The sequence below is a fragment of the Marmota monax genome, unplaced genomic scaffold (genome assembly GCF_021218885.2).
Source record: "Marmota monax isolate L192 unplaced genomic scaffold, Marmota_monax_Labrador192_F-V1.1 WCK01_AAM20220418_F8-fsc00052, whole genome shotgun sequence".
Taxonomy (NCBI): domain Eukaryota; kingdom Metazoa; phylum Chordata; class Mammalia; order Rodentia; family Sciuridae; genus Marmota; species Marmota monax.
This window is the reverse complement of record NW_026693473.1, coordinates 5,534,230-5,547,712: the sequence shown is the minus strand read 5'-3', so window position 1 is coordinate 5,547,712 and position 13,483 is coordinate 5,534,230. Positions and strand designations below refer to the sequence as shown.

The following is a 13,483-nucleotide window of genomic DNA, read 5'->3' as shown; positions in this document are numbered from 1 at the left end:
AGCCTCCATGTCTGGTTCCGCGTTCCATCCTACATTTATGAAATCTTCAGGCCACAAGGTTTCTAATAACACCTTCTTTACCAAAGAATTGACCTGAGTTTCTTAGCTCATGGGAGTTACCTTGTGGGTCTTGGCTGAAGGGATATATGGATTGGGGTCAAAGTGCTTCTTAAAATATCTACTTTTGGAAATATGTCAGTTTGACTAATGAGATTTGTAAACTTTTTTTGATATCAAAAAGATCCAATTTTGAAGACAAAAATTCATAATTATTTGAAGGTGCTGAAACCTATCACTGCATAGAACAAATCTGAGCTTGGCCCTCTCTTTCTGGCTGCCTGACTCTCCTCAAACCTTGCTTCCTCTCTGCCTGCCTGGCAGAGTGAATTCCACTCCAGTTCCTGCCCTAGCCCCTTGGCTTCCCCGCCCCCCACCCCACACTCATCTACAAATGATCATCTTTATTCTGGAAAATAAATTCTGTTGCTAGGCAACTGGAAGACAAAATCACCGTGGTTGATATGATCCTTATTAGTGACTGCGATTGCAGTGGTGCCGCCATTATGCCAGACACATGCTCAATGCATCTGTCCCCAGCTTGACAGATCTTTCCGGAAAGTGGGATGGGGTAGATTCTTGGTAGAGATTAAAGGCCTCAGCACTCAACAGAAAGTATTTTATAAATCACTGTATATCAAGAGCCTGCTTTAGAATCATTTTATTAGAACACATTCAAGAAAGTGACATACGGGGGAAAAAAAAGACAGCAGCAATTCTCGGTCATGCAAATGCCCGTGTTAAGGTTCTCCATTGGATTTATATTCAAGTACAAAGACAATCCTTTCCTGAGCCAGGTGCAATTCCAGAGAATGACACTTTGCATTGAGAGCACGTATCCTTCGCAAAGTTCAGAACACTGAACAAGTCACAGCCTCACAATAAGATTGTGAGATACATGAAGTGTAAACTTTTAAGGACCCTTTACCCTGCCCTCCCCCATCACCCAGCCTGGGAAGGGAGCCCAACTTCAGGACCTCTTAGAAACAAGATTTAGTCTATTGAAAATAAAGCAGTGGGCCTTAAAAAAAAGGTTATAAAATGAGTATATATATATATATATGAAATGAACTCATCTCTGCCTCTTGGCTTGGTGTGGGGTTTCTGTGAAACTCTGTTAGGGGTTGGGGTTCTCTCTCTTGAGTGTCATGGAAGACTTTAAAAAAATTTTTATTATGAAAAATTGCAAACACATACAAAAGTGGGAAGAATGGTATCATGAACCCATCATCTAGTTTTGACGATTATTAACATGTGGCCATTTTGTTTCATTTACATCTTCTCACACTTCCCACCCACCCCCCAAACAGGTATCCTGAAGAAAATGAAGGCTGGAGGGTGGTCTCTGTCCTAAAGCCCTCAGAAGGGAGCGAGGGAAGGAAGAGCCAGAAAACATGACCAAATCTGGGGATGTTGAAGCAAGTAGCAATCTGGTTGGGGAAGTGGCTGCTGGCAACGTTTGGGAAAGGCTATAGTTAACCCCTGCCTTGTCTCCCATAAACCATCTCCGCTTCCTCCCTTGTTCTCATGACATGGGGGAGACAAGCTAGATTAGAATGATGTTTTACCAAATTGGGAGCCACTGTTCATAGAAAAGTTCCACCTGGAGAAAAACTCCAGAGACAAGTGTGTCCCTCTAGTTAACCTGTCCATTCATGCTGCATACCTTGGGCAGCAAGGACCTGGGGGTACCTGGTGGTCAGAATGGGAGTTGGGGAAGGGCATTGGGCCATGGGGCCTCTCACAGGTCCCTATTGCCCCACCATTTTAGGATTTGGAGAGAAGCTCAGCAACCTCAAATTGCACCCAGTAGAGAAGCAGGGAAGCCCGAAGGGTGACCCCATGGCCCAGGTGGGCAGATTTTGCTTGGATCTTGTTGCCCTCTGAGCAAAGGCTGCACCCCACACCAGCCCTGCCAGAGCAGTCTCAAGAGAGGTGGGTGATTGGAGTTCTTGGTGGGAGGTCCCAACGGCGCCACGGCTAACCCGGTGAGCTGCAGGGACAAGTCCCAGGCTGCGCGCTAAACGTAAGTGGAGAAAGGATCTCCAGGTCCCAGGTGCCACCGAGGAACAAGGTTGCCATCCTGTTAAGAAAAGGGCTGGGCTCTGTGATTTGCATATAACTTTGCAAAAATCTGCATGAGATCCCATAGCCCTTTATAGAAAACAGAGTTAAATCATCAATGAAACCTGTGTATTTCTAGTAACTCAGTGCACACAATGCAAGATGGATACACCCAATCATTCTTTCCAAAGAGGACATGGAGGAAGCAGAGCACTATATAAGTCATTCCTTGGTCTGAATGTTCAGAAGCCAACCAGGCCCAGGATCCAGATGAGGATCACTGGTTGGCCACTTTTGCTAACTTTGTCAGAATTCAAATCCATACGCTTTCAACACTTAGATCCCTGTAGACCAGTCCTGCAGTGGCTTTCCAACATCCCAGACACACAAGTGGGAGTAGAGCCAGGAATAGTATAAATAGTAATATGTTAAAGAAGAACCCTAGAGGTAGTGATCAGTAGTGTTTATTTTCATACCCTTTTTACTAGGTTTTCTTGTTTAAACTCTCTTAGGGCCCTATGCCCTGCCAACAAGTCTTGGTATAATTTTCAATTGGAGGAAAGAAACTGAGAAAAGTTCACCCATAGATGTAGTAGATATATATAGCAGTAGTGACTTATAATTCATGGTTTCAAGTGTGGCTAGGGCCCATGACATGTGGCAATCTATAATTTTTCTATCACAGGTGGTTAGTTTGGGCAGACTACAAGCTGGATGAGGGAGTGAATTACTGAGTGGGCAGGTGAGCAAGTGGGGACACTATGCTGGAGACGTAACTTCCATGTTCCAGAGTGGTTCACACCATCTCTACTGAGCCTTCTACAGAATGAATGTTTCTCTGCAAAAATGACCCGTCAAAGAAAGTCAACTTCTAGTACCATTGGAGGAGAGAAATATTCTAAATAGTAATGGCTCTTAGCCAAGAGAAAAGTTCAGAATAAATTGGAGTATGATTTCATATTTGACCAAGGCTCAGCTCTATCATATTTGACTGGGGCTCAATGCTATCATAGTTGCTATATAGAAATGAGAAAATCAATTTGAAATTCTCTCAGTAAGAACTCCATCCAGGCAAAAACTGTTCATTATGTTAGAGAAGACACTTCAGCATCAAGTGGAATTGTAGTTACCCTGAGATTTGAGAAAGGTAGGGGAAACTTAGGGCTCAGAAGGGAGATGAGATTCTGAAGAAAGCCAGGAGCTGTACACATAAATGTGTAAAGTAACTCACGGCCAAGGGACTTGTGTGCCCACTGAAGTCACTTACACTAGGGGGAAAAGGGCTTCACAATTTTAAACTATATTTTCCTTTGCAAATGTCACACTAACATGAATATGGGAGGTGGAATTCACTATCCCTTATACCATAATTTGCTGTCATTCCCAGGTTAGTTTATAAATATGCTGTAAGATCTGTAGAATTTATGTGAATGTCAAAATTTAATAGTTTTATAAATATTGAATGATAGTCTGCTTTTCATATAGTAATTAAAATTCTGAAAGAGAAAATTTAAAAAATATTTTTGTCTTCTTAGTAGTTGAACATTTACTGAGTGCTTACCATGTGCCAGGCAAAGTGCTGAGTGTATACATGTATCATTTCACATCATCTGCATTACAACCATTTTGCAGGCTGGGGCCTAGAGAGTTCCTGCCCAGGATCACACAAATGGCAAGTGCATTGGGAGGGTAGTGGGATCTGAACTGAGATTTGATTGACTTTAAAACTGTCCTTAACCTCTGCTGTATGTTACCTCTTCTAAAGGAGAATCCATCTGCTAAACCTTTGGGCATCTGTATAATGGTTGATTCTAAAGGTCTTTAAAAGTATCCATCACATAAAGATCTTCCTGATGCCTTAGAACCTAACTCAAAGTGATTTGGGTCACTTTATTATTCATATTCGTTAGGTTTTATAGAATATTTCTTATATCCTTTGAAACCTCAAGTTGTGATTGTCTCTGTGCACATGCAATCTAATGATGGTTGATGTATGAAACACCCAAGAAATACCCCCATTTAGGTAAACTGAAAATTTGTTCCTTGAAAACCTGAAAAAGCACATATATATTTACAAAGCTGGTACTTTAAAATAATAGTTAATACCAATGCATAGCTTTTAACTTTAAAAATGACAGCCATTCATAACCTCATTGAGATGACTTTAAAAATCTGGCTTAAGGCAAGGAACTGGTAGAAAAACTTTAACTGGTAGAACTTGTAGAAGTTTAAGTAGAAATGTGAAAAAGAGACCATTATATTTTTTTAAAAAAACTTTCCAATGATCTTTCTTATTTAGAAAACAGCTCTCAGTTTAGAATTCACACATTCAATCACTCTATATTGGCTTTGTTTTGTAGGACAGCATAAGGCCTGGGATCAGCTTTTTGAAATATTTTCTTGGTAATTCTAAGGGTCACCTGGTTTGGAATTCGGTGCAGACACCTTTGTCCCAGCTACTCCACCCACAGAAAACCTGGTTTCTGCATATATAACTCAGCACACGCTGCCCAGAAGCACTCATCTTTGGCATTTTCACAAGCGGTAAGAATCAGGGAGGACCACTTTATAAGATAGTGGCTTTTATTAACCAGACCTCAGCATTCTTTTGGGGGAGCTTTTTTGAGATTCCCCCATTTCTCCCTACTTTTACTTAACATATTGTAGGCCCTGTCCTATCAATAGCTTCTTATAATAGAACTTCCTAAACTGTATAGAGATGGTCTGCAGTCACCAGGTGTATGGGAGACACCATTAGAGGTCCAGCAAGTTAAAATTAGTCACAAATCAGTAACATTTATTATGTGATAGAGTTATACTCTTTTTTTGTTCCACAAAGAATTTGAGGCAGCTACTTTGCAACAGACTTTTAAGTGGCTCTTCAGTTGACTGTTTCCAATATTTCATTCTCACAGAGGAAACCACTGAGGCAGGGATGTGCCTGAACTGCTACTCCTGTGGCTAAGTAATGATAAGCAGCCTCCGCTAAATCAAATCCCTGACTCGTCATGCTCCCCAGGCACAAAAGACAGAGAACAACTGATACATATACACAGGACATGGGCTGGTCTTGGTTTTTAAACTTAGGAATGTTTCATTCAGGTGGGGAAAATGAGAGAATTTATACTGTTTGGGCCAAAAATGTTACACTGTATGTTTCTGCCTGATTGATACAATGGTGTTCTTTAGAGGGCCTCGCTGGTGGAAGGCAGTGAGCATAGAAGACCTCAGTAACACCAGGGCTCAAGTCCAGCTCTGCATCTTCTGGTTGTGTGACCCTGGGTAAGTTATTCACCTCTATGAGGTACAATATCCCATAAAATCTGCCATCTGCAAAATGAGGAAAATAATACCTACCTTGAAGAATTGTTGGGAGGATCGAGAGTAAACGCAAAATGTCAGCCTCACGTTAGGGGTTCAGTCAGAAAGGCAGCTGCTGTCAAGCATGCTCTGGATGGCTCCTGCAGGAAGCCCGTGTGTTCTCTGCCTGCCCAATTTCACCAGTGACTTTTCAGGGAAAGGACTGTATCTCTCCCTTTAGCTGGGGAGGGGAGTTTGTTCTTGGTGGGGACTTTGTATGCTCTATGTTCCTCCATTACACACAGAGAACTCTGCAAATACCATATTAACTGGCTTAGAGTTAATATCTACATCTCCAAACATCTCCACCTCTAACCAGAGCCCAGATGGGAAAGTCTCCTTGATCAGAATTAAAAACGAGATACACGGCAGCAGAAATATTGAACGGAGCATAAAGAGAAGACATCGACACTGTGAAACATTTTCATATCAGCTCGTCCAAGGACTGATGGTTTTGACTGGCTGTTTGTTCTTTCATGCATCCTGCTCTGCCTGAAGTTCTCCTTCGGGATCTAGACATGACTGCTGCTCACCCTGACACCCCTGGCCCTCCCTGCCCAGGGCTCTTCATCCTGCTTCCTGTGAGGAAGGGGTGGGTAAGGAGTGACTGGCTGAGCAGTTCAGTGAGAGGTAGGAAGGCCTCAGAGGGGTGCAGAGAGACATCCCCCCATTAAGCTGCTCTCCAGCAACAGGCCAGGCACTCCCACCTCCACAACACCCCTCAAGAAAGCAGCCTCAGCCAGTAATATTCAGTCTCCCTGTTTTTCCCTTTTCATTTCTCCCTCTGCTCAGGGAACCCTCTGAAGATCTCTGGACCTATGCAGCTGGGAGAGATATCCTTGAAAATATTTGTTCCATGTAACATTTTTGTTCCAAATTTGAAAGGTTAGAAACAGCCTCTTTATTGAAAAGCATTCCCTCTGTCCTTAGGCTGTGGTTGAGGAGGAAGGGGTAGGGAGAGATGTCTTGGCCTCACAATGAGCTGCCTCCTACTCGAAACCCTACTGCCTAGCGGGTGGTAACTGAGTTCCCTACCAAGGTCCTCTGTGCCTCCTGACCTAGGCTCCAATGTCCCTACCCATGTCACTCTGCAAACTCCCTTTTCTGGACTAACTGGGGCTAGAACCAGTTAAAATTGGTTTTTCTTTCTCCCATGGCATATCTTTTTATAACATCTCTTCATAAACTTGAAAGTGCTTTTCAGATGTCCTCTCACCTTTCCCATACATCTCCAAACAGCTGAGCTCAGACAAAGATTCTGAAGCATTATGGGCCCCTGCCCCCGCCTCCTGGATTTCCCTTCTCTTTTCTTCCAGAGCTCAAGGCTCCTGACCTTCATCACCAGTTTCTCAGCTTAAAACCTTGACCCATCCTACAAGCCAAATCTCTGGTCACTTTCTCCAATCTGAGGAGAAGTGAATCACCCTGTTCCCCAGGAAGGAAACCTTGGTTCATGCAGAGAGTAGACATCAGTAACCATCTAATAATTTTGTCCTTTGTTATCCTTTAAAGAAATGCATCTATTAGGGTTTTTTGTTGTTGTTATTGTTCATAAAAGTAATATATCTTTAAAAAAAATTTTAGTTGTCAATATGCCTTTAATTAATTAATTAATATGTGGTGCTGAGAAATAAACCCATAGCCTCACACATTGCTAGGCAAGTGCTTTACCTCTGAGTCACAGCCCCAGCCTCTCATAAAAGTAATATATCTTATTTTAGAGAATTAGAAAAAGTCACTGACCAGAAATAATCAGAATTTACATTTCAGAGTATTTCCTTCATATATACACATATGCATATATACATGTACAAACGTGTGTGTATTCACATGTAAGCACAAATACACATGTATGTGCACATATATATTCCCCTTTCATGTTTAACAGCAAGATTAGTCTTTCATAATAAGAGAAAAGATCACCACATAAATAGAAAAGCAAGTCCAGTCAAGAAATCAGGTAAGGTCTTCACCTGTGCTAGCCATAGGCATGAACTTTTGGAGCATACTACTAGTTAGTTTATAAGGTCATGGGCCTAGTGGCCAGGGGAAATCAAAATACCCTCCTTTCAAACCACACTGATGAATACTTGTTAGAGAGTACATGGGAAATACATTTAAAGACATACATAAATCCATAAGTATAATCAAGTAGAAGATACACATATAAAACATATCATTCAAAAAATCATTATGTAAGCACTTACTGTTAAGTACCTAAGTCTATCTTTGTGCTGCAGATAACACAAGGTACCAAATATGAACCTTGTCTTCATGGATCTCATAATTTGGTATCTAGAACAAAAGCTCATCCATGGGAGACAACAGGGAACTGGAAGAAGCTACTGTACCACAAAGCACTGAGGGGACTCGAGCAATCATTCCAATGTGAAGATGTGTTCCAGACACATCCTGCCTGAGGTTAGAAATTGATCAGGATAGATAAATAATTTTGGAGATATGGTGAAGCAGTATAAGTTTGGAGATAAAGGAGATGATGAGTTGAGAATTCATGATCTTTTAGTGAAGATCATCACACATGTGCCAGAAAACATATACGAAAGGAGGGATTTGCAGATAGTAAGGGACAAGGGGGAGGCCTGATCAGAGAGAAGGGGCTGGATTCTCAGGAGATGCCAAGTCCTAGAAAGTGCTACTGTGGTTTGGGAGACATGTTTCTCCTCTTGAAGCTCCTGGCAACACTACCTATCACATAAAAATATGAAGCCAGGTGGCTGAGGGATGTGTAACTGATGGAAAGTTACTCAAGGAAAAGGGTAGAGAGCAAAGAAGAGACGTGAGGGCATACAGGGGAGGACGTGGATCATGGGGATGGTGTGTGACGGTGCTGGCACTAGTTTCAGTTCCGTTGGGCAGAATGCAACAGGTTGTCCAAGTGCAGCACGCTCCAGACAGTTAGAATTAGGGTACTGGACCCCAGGGAGAAAGGCAAGGGCCAGGAAAAGAGAGGGCTTGACTTATTATTAAGAGAGACTTTATGTTACTGAATGTGAAAACATAAAGTAAAACGTATATGTGCCTCAAATATGAAAGAATATATTTGATTTCTGAGAAGGAAGGGGCAATACTGATAAAGGAGGCTCAGTAGTAGTAGGGGTATGGATTAATGTGGAGAAGTAATGAGCATTTACAGAAAGAAAGGAGGTATGAGTCAGTTGGCAGTGAAGGTGGCTGGATGTGAGTGGGCAAGGTCATATGTAGTGCAGGAGGTGGCAGCAGTAGGAGTGAGGGCAACTGGAACAGGGGTACCCACTGCCATCCTTTACTAGTGTTTTGGATACTGTGGTAGACAGTAAAGATACAGGCATCAATTATGCCAAGACATACCTGCCAAGGAACTCACCATGTAACATGGGAGACAGACATAATTAATTGAAGTTAGGCTGAAACTTATAAATTGCCCATATCCAACCATTTTGGATCCACAAAAGTGAAAGTTTCATATGGTTCACTCAAATGCAGGCATGTTAAACTGTGCATAACACATAAAGCTCCATCAAAGACCATATGTAGGAGGGAAAATTACAGAAACATCTTTGGAGATGGGGCTGAACTTTATCCTAAGTAAGGGTATCACTGAAGGCTTTCAGCAGACCTGTGAGATAGTGGAAAAAATGTTCTAGGAAGATGAATTTGGTGTTAATAGAAAAGATAAAATGGAGCGGCAAAACCGCAGAGAGAAAGAAGGTAGGCTAACGAAGGTCTACTCAGGGTGATGTGACAGAAAGTCTCATGGAATCACTCCCAGGATGTGGCAACAGACTGGCTATTAAAGACTAGGCCAAAAATGCATCCATAGATGTAAATTTGGGTATCTGGGAAAATGATGTTGCTTCTGCCCCAAATAGAGAAGTCATATCAAGTTACTGGTTTGAAAGAAAAGGAAACTATTTTCTGCTTCTGAGACTGAGGAAAACCAAGGCATTGTCTAGCAGTAAGAGTAAGAGCAGCGCTCACTATGTTGCACTCTGGTCCTACATTTGTTTGTTGGCTTTCTTGTTCTTCACAAAATGCAGTGTTCTTAAGGGTTGGGACACACCTGTTTTGTCTCACTGTTGCATTTTCACCCTGGAACAGTGCGTGGCTTGTGGGAGGTATGCAAAAAAATGTGGAGAATGAATGAATATGAAAGTGTCACTCAGGGTAAAGTCAATTCAGAGAAAGAGTCTTGGAATTTTTGTCATGGACTTCCAAAGCAAAGTGACAAAAACAACTGGGGAAGATCTAAAGAAATAAGAATCAAGAGCCCAACTTCAAGTGCAGTTCTCAATGGGAGCATGAGGTAACACTTTCATGTTAGATGGGAGAGGAAAAGGAGGTGCCTGACTGTATGAGAAAGAGGAGAGGTAAGGAACCAAGTACCACAGATAGGTACAAAGTAAGCTTCAGAATGTTGTGGACTGGACTCCTTCTGAGTCTAGAGAAAGAATGAGAGAAAAAAAGTACACTGATGAGTCACGGTGATGGTAGAAGTAACTCTTTGACCATCATGCTAAAACAAGCCTAGTGTTTCTTGGGTGCTACTGAGTCAAGTCTAAATTCCTCTGATGACACTTGACATCTGCCATGGGCTGACCTAACCAATCATTTATACCCACAAAAACCACACAGACTGCAGGCTCCACACTTATCTGATATTTTCCTTTCTCCCTGCCTCACCTATGCGGTTTGATCCATTTAGAATGACCTTCCTCCCACTCCCAACATCAATGCTGCCTCCGATTAGTAAAGTTTAAGGCTGAGCCATCTCTGATCTTCCCAAACCAGGAGCTTTGATTTTCATAATTATAGTCAGTTTCTATTTCTAGATCTCTTTTGCCCACAATGCCAAACATATTACCATGTGTTTGCTTGTTCTTTATTTATTCATTTAACAAATATTTATCAAGTACCTTCTACAAGTCAGCACTATGATAGATTTGGGGATGCAACAGGGGTGTGAGGCAGACAAGTTTCTGGACTTAAAAGTCTGGTGGAGAAGGCACATAACACACAAATACTTACATAGTTTGCAATGGTGATAGGTACCAAGGAGAAACAGCTGCAGGAGATGTGTTGGAATTTTTAACTCCTCTGTCAGCTCTTGCTTTCATAACTTTTCTGCATCCCTCTTACTGTCAATGGCTTAGCCTTCATGACAATAAGTGTGCTTACATAGAAGTGACTTTCTCCTCTTCTAATTCTCTCGAAGGCTGAGGAACTTAGAGGATCAGGATTATAAGGACTGTGCACAGCATGAAGATTTGATAGGTTTTCTTGTGGGTACAGGTGTTTAGCAAACTATGTAAAGACCTTCTTCCTAGGTCTTGGATCTGTTTGTCAGAGAGCTAAGTGACAAAACCAATGTATTTGTCATCTTTTTTCTATCACATTTCATTAATTTAACTCTATCATATGTCTCATAATGAACAGAGCAAAATGTAACAAATAATTTTTTTTAAATCAACTACTTTTGAACTGGGGTTATAGCTTAGTGGTAGAGCACTTGCTTAGCATGCACAAGGCCCTTGTTTGATCTCCAATACCATGAAAAAAATAGTCAGCTAGTTCTTATTCATTCATTAAAACAGAGGTATCCTTAGAAATTGACAGAAACCTGCATTATATATTGTCTTCATGTTGCTACACTCTTCTAAACTATATTTTAAAATACTAAATATAAGAAACCATTCATATGTCACATCACATAAGTCTCTAACTTACCAATGTATTACCTTCAAAAATAAAAGTATATGTTTATCAAGATGCAAAACAGACAATGAAAAGACCAGTCACACGGTGAGAACAGATATTTACATGAATAGGAAATAAAGGGCTAATATCCTGAAGATATGAGTGCTTAGAAGGGAATTAATCCTTACTATATTATAGCATTTTTGTATTTCTATTCATTTAGTTATCTTTTTTTATTTTTAATTTTTATTTTTTTGTGATGCTGCAGATCAAACCCAGGGTCTCACACATTCTAGGCAAGTGCTCTGACATTGAGCTATGTTTCAGCCTTCTAGCAGTGAATTAAAAAAGCATGAAAAAAAAAAAAGCACCAAACAACCCACTAGATACTTAGGTCAAAGATGTGGGCAGGGACATTATGAAAGAGAACTCAAGGGCCCAATATGGCTATGAAAAGGTGTTTGACTCAATTAGTAATTAGAGAAATGCAAATTAAAACCAGAAGCTGGTATTATTACTTACCTACCAGATTTACCAAAAATTTGAAGTCTAACAATATCAAGTACTGGTAAGGATGCAGATGGAAAATTGTATCCATACTGTTAGGAGTGTACATATGGTAGCAGTACTTTAAAAAAAATAATTGACACCACCTAGGAAAGCTAAAGATATCCTTATACATCCTGTCACCTAGAAACTTCATTCCTAGTTTTATACCCCAAAGAAACTACACATGCACAGGGATACACACACACACACATACACACACACACACACACACACACACAAGAATATCCATTGCAACATTTTCACAATGGCCTCATTCTGTGCACAGTATGGATTAATACATCTTGATATTTTATTTCATACAGTAGATACAATAAGGAAAATGAACAGCCCTACACATCTGCATGGATGAATCCTATAAAAACAACTGTTTAGAAACAGAAGCAAGACACAATAGAATAACCATGGTACCAGTCTAGTCAGTAAAAACAGCCACATTGAAACTATATTGTTTAGGGACACTTATTTAGGAAACAAATTATAAAGTAAGGACATTATGAATGTTATGAGAATGTTACTTCTAGGGAACTCTGGGCTGTGACCAGGGAAGGCGTGGGGGATTATGGACGGCAGATAGTACATGATTTCATGGGCTGAATGGTTGTTATATGCATGCTTACTTTACAGTTTGTAATTACTTTATAGTTTGTTATCCACTAAATTATGGAGTCTTGTTTGTATGTTTATATACAACATTGTGAAAACATTTTTTTGGGGGGAGGTTACTGAAGATTGAATCCAGGGGTGCTTTACCACTGAGCTACATACCCAGTCCTTTTTACTTTTTTTTTTTTTTTTCTAAACTTTGAGACAGGATCTCTATAAGTTGTTGAGGCTAGCCTCAAACTTATGATCCTCTTACCCCAGTCTCCTGAATCACTGAGATTATAGGTGTGTGTCACTGCCCGCCAGAACATTTTGAAAACATTTTAAGGTTTAATCTATCAGTTATTTCTAATTAGGAATACACTGTATCCATAGAAATAAGTTTCTAAATGTTAATGAGACTAGCCCATGACTCTTATTTAGGTAACAGTACAGAGTTGATATTGCACATTCCAATAAAAATGATAGAAAATAATACAGTTGTAATATTGGAAGTTAATTAAGATATACAAGAGCAAAAATTAAGACTTATTTTTAAAGGATCTGACATCAGATTGAAAAAATTAAAAAACATTGATGACAGATTAAATTACAAGTTTTGGGGGAAACTGGTACACATACACTGGGGGGTATAAATTTATATCATAGCTGGAGAGAGTTATTTGACATATTACTCAAAAATTTGAAGTAAGTCTATTTATGGGAAATTATTATCCTGTTAATACACTCACAGTGTAAATAAATAATATCTGTATAAGGATATTAAACACAGCCTTGTTTTTAATAGCAACAGATTAGAAACATCCCTTCTACTCACGAGTAGAAGATAAGTTAAATAAGTGTACTGTCAGTTGGGGATTATGTAGCAATTAAAAAAAATGAAACAGCTTCAAATCCTGCCATGAAACGACTGCACGGATTTGTTACAAGGAAAAAAACAAAAAGGAGTACTTATTGTATACTATTGCTTGTTTCCAATTTTTTAAAAAATAAATGAGTACGTGAGCCTTTATATTTTTAAAGATTATCTTCAGAAGAATATCTACATTTTGTACTGCGCATATGTATTATTGATTCAAAATTCATTTTTGAAAACCTTGAATTAATATAATTAAGGAAAACAGGTTTAATTAGA

General features: G+C 40.0%; 1 protein-coding gene across 21 annotated transcripts in view; it reads right to left on the bottom strand.

Moving 5' to 3' along the window:
* Positions 1 to 13,483, bottom strand: part of Kalrn (kalirin RhoGEF kinase) — a 636,773-nt gene that overhangs the window by 180,756 nt on the left and 442,534 nt on the right. For 4 of the 21 annotated variants that reach the window (XM_046457960.2, XM_046457961.2, XM_046457958.2 and 1 more), the window contains exon 34: positions 682 to 2,140. The exons of 15 other annotated variants lie outside the window; for them this stretch is intronic. In XM_046457960.2, coding sequence (XP_046313916.1) covers positions 2,078 to 2,140 — 63 coding nt within the window. In that variant the 3' untranslated portion in view covers positions 682 to 2,077. Of the gene's footprint in view, positions 1 to 681; positions 2,141 to 13,483 lie in introns of those variants that run through there. 2 more of the 21 variants (XM_046457959.2, XM_058583521.1) reach the window with 1 other exon arrangement.